Raw genomic sequence first — 19,447 nt, 5'->3', positions numbered from 1 at the left:
AAAGATAGAGGAGGAGTCCACAGAGAGGAAATACTGCTGGTACCACCATTGCTAATGGCTAACCAGGGTGGCAGCAGGGAACAGGTGGCTCGTCCAAGGGGGAAGCCAAGAAAGCTTTATGAACAGGTTCTACAGAAAAGGGCAGGATTAAATGACCCAACAAGCTGCACCCTGGGGCCAGATGCAGGAGGCCAGCATCCCTGAAGGGGCCAGTAGAGGGAAGGTTACCAGAACAGGTGAGAACCAGGGCTGCCAGAGAGGCCCAGACAGCAGCTGCAGCCTTGGGTGGAGGAACCTGCCTAACTGTGGCCCAGCAGCCAGCCCCCAGGGACTAGGAGCCTCAGTTCCTGTCTCCCTACGCCTCTCATCTCCTGCTTGTGCCTCCCGATGGCTGAACACAGCAGAAAGCCAGAGGGAAGAGGAGCCCAGGCAGAGCCCTCTGGACAAAGGGCAGGGTGGAGAAGGCTGGAGGCATGAAAGGAAAAGATCTAGCACACATTTTGGAGACCTTGAAATGTCCCAGGCATTGTCATACGTACTTTACATATACTCACTCATTTAATCCCCGCAACAGCCCAAAGAGACTTCATCAAGCAGAACAACATGCATTATTTAATTTGTTCTGGCTCTCTTTCTCCCTGTTTGGCTGGGTGCACACCTAAAGTTGAATCTTCCTGAGTTGACTGTCCCATGGTTCCCCTGTGTAGCTATCCTGAAGGGCCAGTCCATATGGGGGAATACAGAGGGATGAGACTGGAGGGTACCACATGGCCAAACCCAGCTTTTGCCTCCAATACCCTAGACAAGGGGCCTGAAGATTGTGAGGGTGGAGATGCTCCCTGTCCCCTCCTCCCTCCCACACAGACCAATAGCACAGTGCCAGAGAAACATCAGTCAGCAAATGCTAATCTAGGCAGGGCTGGCAGCAGGGGCAGGGGGTAGCAGGGATGATAATAGAGATCCCCAACAGCTATTTGTAGATGGTGGGCTCCTTTAGGGCTTCTGTGCTTAATATCAAGAGGGATCCGAGAAAAGGAAAGGCTTTCTAAATCTAGTCGGAGAAAGAAGACTGGTGTCTTTCCCACAGTAGGTGTTCAATAAATGTGTAATGGACAAGTGGACAACAAAGGAGTTATATTTCATAAGTGGATACCATGTGGTAGTTTGAAAAAAACAGAGGTTTTGGAGCCAGTAGGCATAGGTTGGGGTCTCAATTCTGTCACTTCTCTGAGCCTCTGTTTCCTCATCTGTAAAATGGGGATGATAACGTTCACCTCAGAGGGTTGTTAGGAGATTAAAGATAATACACGTAAAGTTCCTCAGGCAGTGGACAGTCAGTAGGGAGAGGCTGGCTGGGATAAGTGAGCCAGACAGAAAGAGACTCAGGCTGGGAGGCAGGTGAGGAGGCTCTAGACTCTGGAAGAGGGGACTTGGGCCTCATCTGAAATGAAGGCAGGATTCAGATGAGAGGAGGGAAGCTGTCCATTGTGGATAGTTGGAGTCGCTGGGACCTACTTCTTTGTGATGAATTGGAAGTGAACTAAGGGGAGGCAGACCCAGAATATATGTGCTGAGGACCAGTGGAAAGGTGGTGACCCAGGCCTGGGCCAACAGGTCAGAAAGAAGGCTCTAGACTAGAGCAAATAGAGTTCACGTTTCATCAACAGACGCCACTGGGCACCGTGCGCCTGTGTGCATGACATGGTTCTGGGTTCCACAGGGAAATGAAGAACATGTTTGGAAGGAAGGGAAGAAAGGAGTGTGGGAGACTTACTGCGTGCCTAGTGCTTTGTATGTACCTAAGTACAGGGTACTGGGACAATGGTACAAAGCACCCTAGAGCAGGGGCTCCCCAAAACTGATCCTCGGGCTAGTGCTAGGCAGAATTCCAGAAGAGAGGAAACTATATAATTTTTTAATATTGGAAAAGTAATTTGATTTGGACCACAGGGAAGACTACAAAGAAAAAGTAATTTAAGTGATGGTGGTATTGTTACTGCACGTTCAGGCTTTAGAGAAACTTCCATCTTTCTCAGCTTTCTTTTCTGGTGCCTTTTAATGCCTGAAGAGTGAGGTGTGAGTGTGTGTTTTCACTCAGGTGTGGTCAGAGAACAAAGCAGTGCTGTTCTCTCTGAGTCTTTCTGAGATATTTCTGGGTGAGAATGATCCCTCCCTTTGCAGGATCTCCTGTGTAACCAGTTTTCAAGTTTTTGATGATCTATCACTTAGATTCATATTTAAAGAGCATTCTACATAAACCAGATCTATTTTCCCTGTTAGCTGTTGTGGTCTATAGAGAATTGTTTAAATGGACAAGTCAGACATGGAGGTAGATGGAATGTTCTGAGTGAGGACAAGGAGATTCCAGTGTGTCAGGGGAAGGATCTGTTCCACTGCAGCTGAGTCCCACTTGGGATGTGGTGAAGCGAGCAAGGGCAGAACTGAGGACAGGGTTTGAGTGACCTAACCGGTGACAGTGGGTGGACATGAGGCCAAAGAGTTGAGCTCTGCAGCTGTCTCAGGAGACAGGTAGGATGAGACCTCTGGGAGCAGTGGTCAGTGCTGGAGGGCTGCTGACAAGGGCCAGGAGCCCGGGACCTTCAGGGACAGGCTCCTTTCCACCGAGACCATCTCCAAGTGATCTGTGCTTGGCCCAGGGAACGGAGAAAAACAGAACCCTAGACCCTAACATTGCAAGTTACCTTACTCTTCTACCTCAGTTTTCCACCTAATGCACAATAAACGTGGTCTAAGGAGGACAGTTCCTCACTATTGGAATCTAATGCTACAGCAAGATACATTTCTGCAAAGAGGGATAAGAGGGAACTTCAGTCCTAAGGCCTCAGTCAATAAGAGATTCCCTCTCCCATCTTCTTTCTTGTGTCACCACCCAGGGTTATAACTAGGCTAGAAGTCTTTAGTCAGGGTGTCCTCTCTCCAGCCAAAGCAGACGTGATTTTTATGCTCCCCTTAGAAAGTAGAACACTTGGGTTCAAAGAGTCATTCAAAAGATGTCCCATTTTCTCACTCATTATAGGCCAAGCCAAAAGTGTTTTCTTAACAGTGCAGAGGAGAGAGATGGGGCTTAGAGATAAGAAAGGAGTTCTTGAAAGCAAAGGGTTTGAAATTTTGGCCTAAAGGGACCTTGGGAGTTATTTTCCCCTGCCAGGCCTGAGTCACAATCAATGGTCATCGTGGCGTAGCAGAAAGAACATGGGCTTTGGAGTCAGACTTGGGTTCACATCCTAGCTCTGCTTATTAGCTGTGGGACACTGGGTGAGTTGACTTAACCTCTCTGATCCTCAGTTTCCTCAGCTGCAACATTATGTGAGAATATTGGCCCCAATGTGATAAACAAATGGAATAAAGCCCATGAAAAGCTCCTGGTGCCACCGCATGGGGCATTATGGGGGCAACATCATTTCCCTTCCCCTTCTGTTCCCATGGTTACCTCCCTCCCACCTGAACCATGTGGGCATACCAGGAGGCAGGCAGATAAATTCATTCAATACTTCTTTATTGAGAGCTTATTATGTGTTGGGCACGAGGAATTTAGAACAAAATAGACCTCATCTTTCCCCTCATGGGATTTTTCTGTCCAGCGAAGGTGACAGAGAAAACAATTCACAGAGAAAACAAACCTTAAATTACAAATTGTAGTCGATCTGTGAAGGAATTGAAACATCTCCGGGGTGCAGGAGTCGGTTCTGTCTGGGTAGGTGAGCAGGGAAGACCTCTCTGGAAAGGAGGTGGCCAGGCAGGGAAGTGGGGGAAGCAGTCCAAGCAGAGGGAACAAGCATACGCCAAGGCCCTGAGGCTGGAGAGCGTTCGGCCTGTGGGAAGAACTGAAAGGAGGACTTTGTAGCCAGGAAGACTGGTAGGAGAGGAGATTGGGCTTTGATAAGTCAAAGTAAGGAGTTTGGATTTAGGTTTGGTTTGGGGTACAAGAAACTACTGAGCAAGCAAGCAACATATCTAATTTATAAAGATATTTCTCACCCCTGCTGCTAGGAGAGTTCATACTCCTCCATCACAGCCCAGTGTGGGCAGCCCAGGCCTGTCTCAGGGAGGCACCCCTGCCCCACAGGCCTGAGCAGAGTGGGTGAGAGAATCCAGGCTATGTAGAGAGATGAGCTTTCAGAGGTGGTGGATGCGAAAGGCCAGCCTCCCACCCTAAGATTTAGTACCACCCACTCAAGCAGATGCTTCCATCTCCTGTCATCTGGGAGCTCCTTTTTTTTTTCTTTTTTTTTTTTTTGAGATGGAGTCTCGCTCTGTCACCCAGCCTGGAGTGCAGTGGTGCAATCTTGGCTCACTGCAACCTCCGCCTCCCGAGTTCAAGTGATTCTCCTGCCTCAGCCTCCTAAGTAGCTGGGATTACAGGGGCATACCACCACGCCCAGCTAATTTTTGTATTTTAATAGAGACAGGGTTTTGCCATGTTAGCTAGGCTGGTCTCAAACTCTTGATCTCAGATGATCTGCCCACCTCGGCCTCCCAAAGTGCTGGGATTATAGGTGTGAGCTACCGCACCCAGCCCTAGCTGGGAACTCCTTGCACTGAGGTAGGGAGAAAGCAAGGGTGCCCTTTTGGAGCAGGTGGGCTGAACTTCTGTAGCAACTAAAGCCCAAGCTGTGAGTCAAGCCTCCCAAGTTATTCTCACCTTTAATGAAATGCTCAGTCTGATTTTATAGGGAAGGAGGTACTGTCAGATCTAGGCCAGAAATCTGCATTCTGTACCCCCTGCTCAGGCCAGAAATCCCAAGGGCTGGGCCCAGCATGTCCCCTCTGTGGTGGGATGGACAGACTGCCCCGGTCTTCCAGAACCCTTGGGATACCCACAGAAAGAGGTAACGCTGCTCTGGCCCTCTTCTGAGGACGAGTCAGTGGAGAGCCTGCAGCTTCCAGCTGCAGCCTCTCTATGAAGGGCTGAGGCCCTGGGCTGGGAGGCTGGAGGAGAGAGGTACCCAGTGACCCCCCAAGCTTCCACCTTGCTCTGTTACCTGTTCTTGGGCTGAAGAGAGACCCAAAAATACGGTGTAGAGATTCACACTGAGGTAACTCAGGGAGTGGAATTCAGGGCCTCCCGCTGGGATTGAGGTGCTAATGACACAACTCCTGAACCTGACCTTAGAGTGCCAGCCATTGACGTCAACAAAGTTGAAATGATGTAACCTGACTCTCCCCCTGTGGGGCTTGTGCACGGGCCTGGGGAGGGGGAAGGAGTGGCCATGAAACTGACTAGTGGACAGAACCCAGCTAAGGTCAGGACAAGACAGAGTGAAGGTCCCCTGGCACTGATGTTACAGAAGAATTCGGTGGTAAGGGGCTTCTGGCGAGTGGCATGTGCTATCTGAGCGAGTGGCCCAAATCCTTCCTGAAAGCATTTATCCGGCACTACAGCCACCATCAGGTAAGACAGTGGGCTTCTTCTGGCCTTGGATGACACAGCCATGGGGGTGAGCAGCAGCACTGCCATGGCAGTGTGTCACTGTCACATGGGGATTCACATATGTACATATGTGTGTGCATCCCCGTGTGTGCACATATTGCCCCACCTGGGGACGAAGGGTGCCTGGCCACATCTGGAGGGGCAGCGGTACTCCTGTGGCCACGTTGGGGTGGTCTGCATAGGTCTGATGCATTGGGGTCAGAGGGGCAGCCTGGCCTGTGGCTCCTCTTCTCTCCTCACAACTCCAGCCCTGAAAAGCTGCTGGGGAGGCCCTTGGGGATGAACTCTCCTCACAACTCCAGCCCTGAAAAGCTGCTGGGGAGGCCCTTGGGGATGACCTCTCCTCCCTGGGGTCTGCTATTGGGGGGGTGGTGCTGAGCCTGGAGCTGTGATTCTGCTATTGGATTTTCCAGGTGGATTTTCTGATTGAAAATGATGCAGAGAAGGACTATCTCTATGATGTGCTGCGAATGTACCACCAGTAAGTGTGCTGGGTCCAGCTCTTGTGGACCACTTGGGTTCCTTTGTCTTCAGGGAGCCCTGGGATGGGTTGTTCTGAGACAGAGGAGCTCAGAGGGTGGATGCTCACTGCTCCTGGAAATCAAATGGACATACCATTCACTCATTTCAGCAACTATTTACACAAGTACTTTGTACTTGGCTTTGTACTAGGGGCTGGGTATACTTGTGAGCCAGACAGATTGGTCTCTGTTCTCAGGTTGCTCACAGTCTGATGGAGGAGGCTGTCTAGTAGCCAGATAGATTCTATAGAGCATGATTGTTGGGACAGAACAAGAAATGCCAGCTGGCCACAGCCCTTGCATCAGATGTCTCCGATCACCCACTTGCTTTTTGATTCATTTTGTATACTTTATAAGCTCCTGCCACTGCTGGGCACTGTGCAGAATCTGGAAATGAATTAGATCCACTTTCTTTCCTTGAGTAACTTGTGGTCTGGTGAGGGGAGATGAACATACACTGCAAACACAAAGAACTCGAATATAAGTTACATCAAATAACTGCTAAGTAGAGGTAAAAGCAGAAATGTGAAGAAAGGAGTTTTCCTTTCCAACTGCGAGGGAAGAGGAAGGACCAGGAAGGCTTGAGCAAGGCTTTGAAGGATAAGAAAGATTTGGGGCCAGGCACGGTGGCTCATGCCTGTAATCCCAGAACTTTGGGAAGCTGAGGCAGGAGGATTGCTTGAGCCTAAGAGTTAGAGACCAGCCTGGGCAACATGGTGAAATCCCATCTCTACAAAAAAATACAAAAAATTAGCTGGGTATGGTGGCGCGTGCCTGTAGTCCCAGCTACTTAGGAGGCTGAGGTGGGAATATCACCTGAACCCAGGAGGTCAAGGCTGCAGTGAGCCACGATTACATCAATGCACTCCAGCCTGGGCAAGACAGCAAGACCCTGTCTCAAAAAATAATAATAATAAAAGAAAAAGATTTTGGTAGGTGGAATATCTGGGAAGGGCATTCCAGAATGAGGGATCAGCATCAGCCAAAGTGTGGAGGCATGAAAGCAAGGGTGTGAATGGGATAAGTAATCTGGGGGAGTAGGACTTGGGAGGACACGGAGATCATAAATAGCCACAAGGCTGGAGAAGCTCCATGGGGACAGGTCATGGAGGGCCTTGAGCCTGCTGAGAAGAGTGGACTTTGTCCTCTGGGCAGTAAGGGGCCATCAAAGGGTTTTAAGCCAGGGAGTGCCTTACACTGAGAAAAGATGACGTGACAGTGAGTACGTGGGCAGGCAGCTGCAGTCGAAGGTCTGAACAGCATGAGGGAGGAGGCACGTGAACTGTGGTGAGGTGAAATTGACAGAGCTTAGCAGCAGATACGAGTGGAGATGATGAGTGTATGAGGAATTGTCAGCATCTCACACAGAGCTTTCCCCTCTGGAAAGATCCCAACAGCCGAGATAGGCAGCGCTGAGTTTGAAATCCTGGCTTCATCTCATCTGCAAAATGGGTCAACAATCCCTAGTAGACTGGTTTCCTGGGGATATTTATATAAGAGAACAAAGTCTTCTCAGGCACTGGCCCGGTGTGAAGAGCTCTGGGCTCTTCAGGAGTGGTCTCCTCCATTCCTAAGCCTGGGCCCAGTGGCTGAAATGGCTTCCTCTTGGAATCCCTGGGTGCCTGAGGTCATGGCCAGGGGTGATGCTCCAGGCATTCCCGGCATCTCCACAGGACCATGGATGTGGCCGTGCTCGTGGGAGACCTGAAGCTGGTCATCAATGAACCCAGCCGTCTGCCTCTGTTTGATGCCATTCGGCCGCTGATCCCACTGAAGCACCAGGTGGAATATGATCAGCTGACCCCCCGGCGCTCCAGGTGCAGAGGAAGCCACCAGGCTGGAGGCAGGGGGTGGAGAGGTCACCCTGGGCAGGGCAGTGCTGGCAGCCAAGCTGCACCATCACCGACCTCTCCTGTGTGGCAGGAAGCTGAAGGAGGTGCGTCTGGACCGTCTGCACCCCGAAGGCCTCGGCCTGAGTGTGCGTGGTGGCCTGGAGTTTGCCTGTGGGCTCTTCATCTCCCACCTCATCAAAGGCGGTCAGGCAGACAGCGTCGGGCTCCAGGTGAGCAAACAGAGTCTGGGGGAGGGGGAGCGAGGGCCTCGGACCTCCTGCCTCCCCCTCATTCATCCACTAGGCTGTGTGGCACAACGTGGAACACCCACTTTTCTGAGCCTTCGGGCGAAGAAGAGGCTGGCGCATCCTGATGGGTGTTCTTAGGCTCATAGAAATCAGGCCGCAGGCAATTGCCTGTTTTCTTGAGTGAAGCTGGTAACCTGGCTGCTGCCTACTTCCAACTGCTGCCTCCTTCCAGCTGCTGCCGCTGCACTTCCCCCCACCTCCCCTATTCCCCAAGAGAGGAAGACAGTGATGCTGACATATGAAGTTTTGGACCTGTTGCCTTTTACCAGCAGGGGGAAAGAAAGCCTGGTGCAATGTGATGCCAAAGAGCATAGACTCTGAAGCAGGGTTAGCCGGGTTCAATTCTGGCTTTGCTATTCATTAGGCTGTGTGACTTGGTGGAATGACTTAACCCTGTGCTTCAATTTCCTCATCTATTAAATGAGTTGCCGATAGTACTGTCTACCTCGTCAGGTTTTGTTAGTAAATGAATTAATAGTAGAAACTGCTTATAGCAGGGCCTGGCATACAAATGCTGTGAGTCTGGTAAGTGAACAGAGAGAGGGAGATTTAAGAAACGCCTGGAATGTGCCAGGTCACATCCTCACAAGCAGTCCTTGCTATATGCATTGAACGGATCGTCCCCATTTTACAGAATTAATAGAGGCTCAGAGGCCAGTAAGTGGCAGAGCCAGGATTAGAAACTGGGTCTCCTGACTGCCAAGCCCAGAAATCTCTCTTCAGCAATGCAGGTGCCTCTCCTTTGGGGTCCCCACACCTCAGGGCCTGAGCAGAGATGGGCAGACCTCCAGGTCTCACTCCTACCTGAGCCCAGGGCTGTGTTTTTGTGTGTTGAAATAAAGGAGGCCCTCCCACCATCACCAAGAGCTTCCAGCGGGTTTGTTATCAACATCCCAATCCGGGCTGCCAAGCTTGGGGCTTCAAGGGGCTCGAAGGCTAATGGTACAAGACACTGTGGCATAGGGGGTGGAAACAGGGAGCTGACAGACACCGCTTTGTTCTAAATCCCTGTCTCACGGCTCCCTGGTGGTGTCTGAAATTTCAGCCCCTTCATTATTTCTTTCCTCTGCAGCACATTTTCCAGCTCAGAAATGCAGCCAGAGAAAACACATAATGAGCGCCTCTCTTGGCGTCAGCTGAGGCCGCCTTTTTTCCAGGGCGAGCTCTCTTAGGACAAGCAGTTCTCAATGCTGCCTCGATGACTGGGGGCGTTGGGGTATTTTAATGAGACCTAGAGTTTTACCTTCCTGGCTGTTTCTCAGGCTTATGAATTATCGGCCCTTTCTCTAGCTGAGGGGTTCATCTCTCCTTTGTGCCGCTGTCCCTCAGATCGTTGTATCATCGTGGCCCTTGCACAAAGGGCCCTTTGCAGGGCTCCACACAGGGCGAGACGGGGAGGAAAGTTGATCCTGCAACCTGAGCCAGGGGCTGTGTGGGAATCATTCTGACTGGGGTTCTGGGCAAATTCCCTTTAGGAATAAGACAGGGAACTTTACTCAGAGGAGCTTCGGGAAAAATGGCTGCATCCATTGACCTGTCTGGGGTTCATGTTTCTGGGGAGATCTCATGCCTGAGGGCAGCTGGAAGAAGATGCTGGAAGGCAGGGGATGAGCAGGTTCAGATACAGCATGGCTGGGCTAAAGACCTGTGCTGATTTGACCTGTGAGGCTGGGTGCCCAGTGGTGGGCTTGGACCCTCCCACAGGACCCTCTGCCCTTGTCCCCTGCTGGAGATACTTGGTTTTTGTATTTTTTTCCCCCAAGAATATCCTAACTTAACCTACATCCTCTGCCTTGCACAGGGCAGCCTGTGACATACAACTTGCTGTATATTCCAGACCTAGAAAATTATTCTGTGTGCTTTGGTTTTCCCTGTCATAACATGGACAGCTGCCTTTGTGTGGGACTTGAGGGCTCTGACAGGTGGCAAGGATCCAGAGAGGGCAGGATGCAGGGAATTGCAGCTAGGCTTGGCCGGATGCCCTTCTTTTCTACTTCCAGACACCCAAGAGACACCACTTGTCTATCAGGGAGACCTGACTTCAAATCCCACGACACTGTTTACTATTGGGGTAACCTTGAGCAAGTCACTTTACCTCTCTGAGCCTCAGTTTTCTCATCCGATTAACAGAGATAAAAACTCCTGCTCTGCAGGGTTGTTGTGAAAAATAGGTGGAAGGAGTTAGTCTGGCCGCTGTCCTTGAATTACATGTTCCCAGAAACCTAGAGGGTTCTTTAGTGGGCCCCCACCCCAGTGCCATTTTGAGCCCTTGGCCACTCCTGTCAGGTCCCTGAGAAGACTGGGGTCTGTGTCCCGGAGTGGGAGGGAAGCGTCCCTTGGAATAGTGAGAAGGTGACTCTGTGGGAATGCTGTAGAGGGCAGGAGTTGCCCTAGAGGACCCCTCGGAGGCTGCATGTCCACCCAGCCCCTACCTACCTAGACCCACAGGGAGTCCAGCTTGCGTCCCTCACGTGTGCCAGCAAGTCTCCAAAGGGTGAGCATGTGTGTTTCGAGTTAAGCCCCCAGCTGACCTGCACTGGCCTCAGACAGGAACCTCTCCAGGAGCCAGTCTCTGTTTTGCAGCTACTGGCTGTGTGACCTTGGACAAAACCTCACTTCCTTGGGCTTCAGCTTCAGCTGATATCTGAGAGTTCCTCCTGCCCTATGGTTATTAAATGAGGAGCTCCAGAATTGATCCCCAGGGCCAGGGTGCCTGGAGGAGCCGGCAGTATCCAGCAGGGGGCAATCTCACCACGGCTCTGTATCCAGGGCTGGCTGCCCAGGGCCCATCTCAACAATCCGCTGTGGCCTAAGCCCTGAGAAGAGAGATCTGAGCTGAGTATTCAGGGATCAGGACTAACTCATGATAACAATAGCAATCATGTATTGAGTGCTTACTGTGTGGCAGGCACTAGCTGTCTTTACATGCACAAGTTCACTTAATTCTCACAACAACCTTGGTATTCCCCATTTTACAGATGAGGAAAACAGGTTCAGACAGTTCAAGAGACTTGCTCAAGGTCATATAGCTAACAATAATAAAAGAAGGGATTTGAACCCAGCACATCTGATGCCAAAGCCCTGTGCTCGTTCACTGTTCTTTGCTTGCTCCCAAAATAGGAATTCAGAGGTCAGGGCCACAGCAGAGTTAAAATGTTCATCAAGTTTCCATATGATGGGAAAAAAAAAATCGTATGTGTGTGTGTGTTGGTGATGTGAGCTTGGGTCAGGAGTCACAGAAGGTCCCCACCCCAACTCAGTTACAGTGTTGTAGCAATTAACAGAGGTAGGGAGCCAACTTCCTAGGGGTGGGTTGGGACAAAGTCCCGGTAAGAATAGCTTAAAGCTGAGTGAAATGTCACCCTTCGCATAGAATCCAGAATCTGATGGTGCCCCAGTGGAGTGAAAGGGGCACCAGAGTGAGGGTGCAGAGAGTTCTGAGATCTTCTCCCAGCTCTGCTGCACAGCTGCTGTGCCCCTCACCCCTGTCTTGGTTTCTCCATCTGTAAAATGGGGCAACAAGACTGCTTGGACATGCCACCTGAACCTGGGATCCCCCGGGCTGATGGAGGGTGGGTTGGTTGAGATCAAGGCTTATTCCAGGGGATGGCACAGCCACCCTTCCCTTTTCCGGAGAGCAGTCCGGGAGCATCTGGTGGTGAGTCTGCCCCACTGCCTGATGCTCCCTCCACCCGGTGCTCCCTGCCTCTCTCTGTGGTCAAGGTAGGGGACGAGATCGTCCGGATCAATGGATATTCCATCTCCTCCTGTACCCATGAGGAGGTCATCAACCTCATTCGAACCAAGAAAACTGTGTCCATCAAAGTGAGACGTGAGTGAGGCCAGAGCAGGGCAGTACTCCACGACGGTGGGAGGGAGGGAGGGTGGGGGAGCAGGGCAGTACTCCACGACGGTGGGAGGGAGGGAGGGCGGGGGAGCTGTCCTAACCACTGTGCCTTTCTCCCGCAGACATCGGCCTGATCCCCGTGAAAAGGTGAGAGGTCCCTCCTCTGCAGGCCAACTCTTCCCTGTGGGCCCAGGGTCCTGGTATAGCCCTGGGGTCCGGCTCCCACCATGCCAGCCCTGCTTCTGGGCCAGTGGAGGCTGGAGGCTCTGGACATGGTGGATCTGGATGTGGGGCCTGGTTCCTCAAACGTCTCTCGCTAACCACCCTCCCATCTATTTTCCCTTCCCATCAGCTCTCCTGATGAGCCCCTCACTTGGCAGTATGTGGATCAGTTTGTGTCGGAATCTGGGGTAAGGGCCAGACCTCCTGTGATGGGGTTTGGGTGGGGTCATCTTCAAGGAGGGGTGGCCAGTCCTGAAGGGAGGGCTTGCTCTAGAGATGCACCCTCAGGGGCTTCACACAGGCCCCCAGGGCAGCCAGCGCACCGCTGTGGGGCAACAGCCCTCGGCCAGGCCAGGCTGGTGCAGACACATCCCCAGGGACGGAATGATGATCTGGCTGGCGTGAGTTCAGCAGTGCTCGCCCTGCAGATCCCACAAGCTCAAGAGGCTGCTTGCACGCATGTGGACACTCCGTGATTCTGCTTCTCTCTCTCTTTCAGGGTGTGCGAGGCAGCCTGGGCTCCCCTGGAAATCGAGAAAACAAGGAGAAGAAGGTCTTCATCAGCCTGGTGGGCTCCCGGGGCCTTGGCTGCAGGTGGGTGGCGGGCATGCCCTGGGGTCATTCGTGGCCAGTGCACCCCAGCAGGCCCCTATTGCCCTCCCCTTCCTCACTGCCACTTCCGAGGAAACCTTGCCCACCAGGGGTGTGACTGTCCATGGGTGATGATACTTTTTTTGTTAGATACAGGGTCTGACTCTGTTGCCCAGGCTGGAGTGCAGTGGCGTGATCATAGCTCACTGTAGCCTCAACCTCCCCAGCTCAAGCAATCCTCCCGCCTCAGCCTCCTGAGTAGCCGGATCTACAGGAACACACTGCCATACCCAGCTAACTTTTAATTTTTTTGTAGAGATGGAGTTTTGTTATGTTGCCCAGGCTGGTCTCAAACTCCTGGGCTCAAGTGATCCTCCCACCTCAGCCTCCCAAAGTGCTGGGATTAGAGGCATGAAGCACCACACCCAGCCTTGGTGTTGACACTTCTTGGTGCCTGATTTCCCCTCTGAACTTCATGACAGGCCTTTAGGGCCAGAGGGTCATCTCTAACAGAGCCCAATTTACAGATGAGGAAATTGAGGCCCAGAGGCAGAACAGTGTTACCTTGTGGGCCCTTGAGTCACTGCAAAAGGAGCCTGTTCGGCTGGTCATCTCTGTCACAGCTCTCTTGTCACTTATTAACTTGTTGGCTTCCTTAAGAGGCAGACAGGGAATTCCGAACAGACATTGGGCCACACGGGGCTTAAGCATGCAGGTGCCACCGTTACTCAGATCCCAGTTCCAGCCCTGCTTTCCCACTTAAGAGCTCTGGAACCTTGGGCCAGTTACTTAACCACTTTGAGCCTCAGTTTCTCCCTCTATAAATGGGCGATAATAATTCCCACATCACAGGGTGGTTGTGGAGAAAGTAAAGTGCCAAGCTTAGTACCTGCTAAATAGTAAGCAGTTGGTAAATATTAGCTATTATTATTTAAGTTGTCCCTGTTCTTTCCTTTCATTCACATTTATTCAATGTTTTGTGCCAAGCACAAGTGATAAAAAGTCCCACCTTTCTGGGAGACAACAGCCTAATCTAGAAGCCAACCAAGTAAATAGTTATAATATAGGGTGATAGGGACTCGAATGGGACTACATTCTGCGTCCAGGATGGCAAATAGGTGCCATCTCTAGTCAATTAGTAGCAGCTCCCTGGAGTGCTGCTTTGAAAAGCATTCTAAAGCTGTATCCAGGATTGTGGGAAAGAGTGCTGTGATCAATGAGTGACTTCTGCCACCAATCTAGGAAGGAATGCAAACAGTACATGTACCATCCTTGCCGTAAATGTCATAGGAGCACTAAGAACAGAGCGGCTAGTTTAGTCTTGGGATAGAATAAGGGATCTGAGCCAGGCATGGTGGTGCGCACCTGTAGTCGCAGCTAGGCTGAGGTGGGAAGATTGCTTGATCCCAGGAGTTGGAGGTTGCGGAGAGCTATGATCACACCACTGCACTCCAACCTGGGTGACAGAGCAAGACCCTGTCTCTAAAAAATAAATTTAAAAAAATAAGAGGATCTGGTGAAAACCTTATAGAAGGGATAGCATTTGAGTCTTAAGGAATGGACAGGAAAGTGCTAGAAAGAAAGAAGAAACAGCATATGAGGTATATTAGGTGAGAGGTTGGGTAGGAAGAATTACAAGGATTTTTCTGTGGCTGTTGCCCAGGGTAGCAGTAGAAATCAGGCTGCAGAGGGACACAGAGGCTGAAGAGGTAGGCAGTCGAGGGCCTTCAGTCCTCAGCTCATGAGTGACCTGTATCCTGAGCACTGGACATGGGTTACCTGTATCCCAAGCACATATTTCCCACCTCCCGCAGCATTTCCAGTGGCCCCATCCAGAAGCCTGGCATCTTTATCAGCCACGTGAAACCTGGCTCCCTGTCTGCTGAGGTGGGATTGGAGGTGAGTGACGCTGGGCCAGCCCCAGTGGGGGCCCACTGGAAATTGGGTCAGACTGTGATCCCGCGGTGACAGGGGCAGGTGCCTTTCCACATGGCCCTCTTTCAGTGGACACTGAGGGAGTAGGAGCCCTACCCACCCTGCAGAGAAGGCTTCACAGAGTGGGGACGTTTGACCCTTCTGCAGCCTTCCCCAGCTCTGATAGTTGTTGGTCCCCAGCTTGGGAATGTCGTAATGGTAATCAAAGAACGGACCTTCAGTGTCCACTTGCATCGGACATTGTTCCATGCCCTTTACACTTCACAAGAACGCTAAGGGTTAAGTACCACCATTATCCCCACTTTACATATGAGGAAACTGAGACCCAGAGAAAGTATATGATTTTTCCAAAATCGTGTACCTCGTATGGTAGGGCTGGGATTCAAACATAGGTGGTCCAATCCCAAAGCAGGAACCCTTAACCTCTTCTTTGGACAAGTTACTTCATGTCTCTGTGCTTCAGTTTGCTTACCTGTAAGATGGGGATAATAAAGCCTTTCTTCCAAGGTTGTTGTGTGGGTTAAAGTAATTAATATGTATTCTAGAGCTGTGCCAAGCATATTGTAAGTGATCAGTGAATGTTAGCTATTCTGTTATGACGATTCAACACAGCCTGTGCTAAATGAGAAGCTCAAAGGTTCCCGCATCTACAAACTGTGATTTTTAAAGCAAATGTCATCAAATTTAGCCAAAGAAATGAACATGTAATGGTATAATATTTGATAGTTGATAAGATAGTTATGAAGTAGGGGAGTGCCGGGGTCAGCTTTAAGCCCTCGCAGAGCTCCACCAGAGCTTTCCAACTGCTCCATTCATCAGGAGGAGCTGAGGTACCGCCACTTGAAGATCCAGCATCTGACCCAGAGCCCCTGGGGGAGCCCGTCCTGCAGATGAGCGAGTGTACAGATAGCGCAAACACACTAATCTTTCTCCATTTCCCCACCAGACAGGGGACCAGATTGTCGAAGTCAATGGCATTGACTTCTCTAACCTGGATCACAAGGAGGTGAGATGTGGGGGTCTTCACCTGTTGGCCCTTGTCATCTCCACACCCCACTTCTCATCCCCACCACCCTGGAGCCTGGGGCCTTCGGTGCTCTCTGCCTGGACTGCTGTGGTCTGTCAGGCCTCGGCCCACTGTCCTTCTGTCCCCACAGGCTGTGAATGTGCTGAAGAGTAGCCGCAGCCTGACCATCTCCATTGTAGCTGGAGCTGTAAGTCCAGAATGAGCTGGTGGGAGCCCCTTGACCCTCATCCCCAGCCCCTCTGACCTTTGATCTCTGCCACACACTCCCAGGGTGGCTGGTCTCCTTCCCTGAAGCTCTGACAGAGCAGAGCGACAGGACTTCTGCCCAGCAAGAAGTTTGGGTCAGGGATTGCGGGAGCCGCAGTGCCTGATGGTGCTGAGAAGACCACCTGCATCTCGGCCCCCAGGGGTGTGTCAGGGGATCCCCAGGTTCCCCGGGGGCTGAGCAAGGGGCCTCTTTTCTCCCACGAGGGCCGGGAGCTGTTCATGACAGACCGGGAGCGGCTGGCAGAGGCGCGGCAGCGTGAGCTGCAGCGGCAGGAGCTTCTCATGCAGAAGCGGCTGGCGATGGAGTCCAACAAGATCCTCCAAGAGCAGCAGGAGATGGAGCGGCAGTGAGTGCAGCCAGCCCTGGATGCCCTGTCCCGCCTCCCACCCCACCATACGACCCCACCTAGCTTGCTTCCTGCCCACTGTGTCCCCAGCCAACTTCCTCCTCCTCCCTGGAGGCCAGTCCTCAGACCAGATGAGTTTGGTGGTAGGTCAGCGTATCCATCCTTGGCCTCAGACCACCTGGCTCCTTCCTCCTTGCTGAGCAGAGGCCCCTGACTTCCAAGATTCCAAGAATATGGAAAATAAGCATCCTACTAGCAGTAGGCTCTAGCTAGCTAGGATTAGCTACCAGCTAACATTTGTCAAGTACCTCCATAAGGCTGGTGTTGTATTAGGGCCTTGTTTATGTTTCTTAATTCCCACAATAGCCCTGGGAGGTAAAGAGTATTAACCCCATTTTAGAGGTGTGGAGACTGACACTCAGAGAGGTGAAGCCACTTGTGTCTAAAGTCACACGTGGCCAAGCTGGGATCACCCCCAGGCAATCTGGCAAGTCCCCACAGGGCTGCCCTGCCTATAGTGATGAAGCTCACACTTGTCCGGGATGATTGAAATGATGGCCTAAGAGAATAAATGGGGTGAGCAATTCATAAATCAAAAACTACTGTCAAGATCCAAATCCAAATACATTTTAGGCATTTAAAAGTATTTCATGGCTGGACGCGGTGACTCACGCCTGTTATCCCAGCACTTTGGAGGTCGAGGCCGGCAGATCATCTGAGGTCAGGAGTTCGAGACCAGCCTGGCCAGCATGGTGAAACTGTATCTCTACTAAAAATACAAAAAAAAATTAGCTGGGCATAGTGGCATGCGACTGTAATCCCAGCTTCTCGGGAGGCTGAGACATGAGAATCACTTGAACCTGGGAGGCAGAGGTTGCAGTGAGCTGATATCGCACCACTGAACTCCTGGGTGCAAAGTGAGACTTTGTCTCAATCAATCAATCAATTAATGTATTTTGAAAAGGAAAGAGGAAAGGCTGTCCCCATCTCCCCCAACACAGAGTTAGCTGGGAGTATTCCACCTGGCTAGGAGCCCCTGCTTTGCTCCTGGGGTCAGTCCAGGCCCCGCCTGTCATCAGTCACCTTACCTAAGTGTTTGGAGGAGGGTGCATGGAGTGTGGCCTTCACATGGATCTGCTTCCCTCCTCCCACAGCCCAGCATCTCTGCTCAGCCATGCCAGACAAAGCCACGCAAGAGCACAGCGTCCAGACTTTGTTAGATAACGTCCCCCAAAACCAAAGCTGGTCCAGGCCTCCTAGGAAGGGAGCCTGGAGAAAAATCCAACTTTTCTCCAAATCAAGAATTCACAGTAAGGAAGAGTTCATTTCTCTTGCATAGGGCCAAACATGCCAATCTGCATTTGTGTTTCAGAAGGAGAAAAGAAATTGCCCAGAAGGCAGCAGAGGAAAATGAGAGATACCGGAAGGAGATGGAACAGTGAGTACCTCGGCTCCACGCGTGTCTGTGCATGAACATCAGTGTGCTCAGGGGAGTGTGGCCAACCACAGGCTGCCTCCAGAACCAGTTTACCTGGTTCTCTCATCCCCTGGTGGGTCCTCCTTTATTTGTAGTAAAGCCTGTCATATTATAGTAACTGAAACATAGTCTCGTATAATTGCCAAGGTGGGGTTCACACTCAATTTAGAATACAAGCTCGGGGACTTTGCTTGATTCATCATGGCTAGAACCATGAGGCTTCTCCCCAGGCTGGCTGGGGCTCTCCGATATGCAAGAGATGGGCCTATGAGGGTTCTGACTCCAGTAACAGGCATGGGGGTCTCATTTCAGGATTGTAGAGGAGGAAGAGAAGTTTAAGAAGCAATGGGAAGAAGACTGGGGCTCAAAGGAACAGCTACTCTTGCCTAAAACCATCACTGCTGAGGTACACCCAGTACCCCTTCGCAAGCCAAAGTGTAAGTTTCATGAGCCGAGGGGAGAGGCTAAGGGAACTAGACAGAAATGCTGGCCCTCCCTCCCCTCACCACCACCTCCTAGATGGATAGCCCTTGGTGCTCTGGGCTGTGGTTCCTTCATGGAGGGGCAGCTGTGGGTCAGAGACCATCTGCCCCAGCATCGAGGTAGGAGGGATCTGTCTGCTCCCCTTGTTCACGGGCCAGCTCCACATACCCAGCTCCCAGGTCCCCCACAACACTAACACGGGCAGGCTGTCAGGCTGCTGAAGAGGGAATAAGGGCCATGGCGAAAGTGGACTAGCTCATGGGATTACTGTCCTAATGTTTTGGGTACCACGTCCTCCCCCTGCTTGGTTCTGAACAGGGGCTGGGGTGAAGCCAGCAGCAGAAAAGAGGGGAAGGACCTCACATCAGAGAAGGGCTCTGGTGGTCCAAGGTTGATTCATAACTGTGGGAGGAGCTTACTAAGTGTCTCCAGCCCCTATATCCCTGTATGTGGACCAAGGATGGAGGCAGGAACAGGACAAGGAGGCCTCTCCCAGACACCCAGCTATGGGCTGTGGCTGTGCTGTCCTGGGGCCTCAGCTCATACTCTCCTCACCATCTCCTCTCTTCATCTGTCCCACATCCTCACCTCCATTTTCAGTCTAGGCCTCTACCACCTGCTCCCTGACCACCTTCTCAACCCCAGCTTCCATATGCCTCTTTAAGAGGCAGCCCACACTGTCAGAGGAAAACGGGGACCATGACAACCACAAGTCCAGGATTGCTGGTTGGGTCCTTACTCCTGCCTTCCGGCTGTTTTGACTTATAGTTGACACAGGACAGGTCCTACTCCAGCCGATTGTGCTCAGCTGACCTGGGAACCTCCAGCAAGGGGCTATTCTGGACTCAAGAGCCCAGGTTCCCCATCTCTGCTGTGGGGCAGTCATTTGGCATGTTGTGATGGGGTCTGGACAGCTCTGTCCCCAACTTTGGGTCACATATGAGACCTTTGGGAATGTCAACCTGCCAACATAGGCCACTTGCACCAAGGAAGAGGTGCAGGGCATCTGGATGGTTCCATTTCACCCCTCCCTGGTGCAGTCAAACAGCTCCCAACACATTTCTTCCTGGCAGCAGGGCAGTGTCATCTTCTGGTCCTCTCAGAAGGACAAAGCACACTCTCATCAGCCTCCCCCGTG

At 51.7% G+C, this 19,447-nt stretch overlaps 1 protein-coding gene across 2 annotated transcripts in view; it reads left to right on the top strand.

The window, feature by feature from the left end:
* USH1C (USH1 protein network component harmonin) overlaps nucleotides 1-19,447 on the top strand; it is a 50,493-nt gene that overhangs the window by 5,284 nt on the left and 25,762 nt on the right. For both annotated transcript variants that reach the window (XM_016920522.4, XM_016920521.4), the window contains exons 2-14: nucleotides 5,866-5,933; nucleotides 7,647-7,790; nucleotides 7,897-8,035; nucleotides 11,837-11,945; nucleotides 12,083-12,107; nucleotides 12,313-12,370; nucleotides 12,682-12,776; nucleotides 14,588-14,672; nucleotides 15,655-15,714; nucleotides 15,866-15,922; nucleotides 16,207-16,349; nucleotides 17,722-17,787; nucleotides 18,139-18,263. In XM_016920522.4, coding sequence (XP_016776011.4) covers nucleotides 5,866-5,933; nucleotides 7,647-7,790; nucleotides 7,897-8,035; nucleotides 11,837-11,945; nucleotides 12,083-12,107; nucleotides 12,313-12,370; nucleotides 12,682-12,776; nucleotides 14,588-14,672; nucleotides 15,655-15,714; nucleotides 15,866-15,922; nucleotides 16,207-16,349; nucleotides 17,722-17,787; nucleotides 18,139-18,263 — 1,174 coding nt within the window. The remainder of the gene's footprint in view (nucleotides 1-5,865; nucleotides 5,934-7,646; nucleotides 7,791-7,896; nucleotides 8,036-11,836; nucleotides 11,946-12,082; nucleotides 12,108-12,312; nucleotides 12,371-12,681; nucleotides 12,777-14,587; nucleotides 14,673-15,654; nucleotides 15,715-15,865; nucleotides 15,923-16,206; nucleotides 16,350-17,721; nucleotides 17,788-18,138; nucleotides 18,264-19,447) is intronic.

Source organism: Pan troglodytes, chromosome 9 (genome assembly GCF_028858775.2).
Source record: "Pan troglodytes isolate AG18354 chromosome 9, NHGRI_mPanTro3-v2.0_pri, whole genome shotgun sequence".
Classification (NCBI taxonomy): Eukaryota; Metazoa; Chordata; class Mammalia; order Primates; family Hominidae; genus Pan; species Pan troglodytes.
Note: the sequence above shows the minus strand (reverse complement) of the source record. Positions and strands in the feature narration are given on the sequence as shown.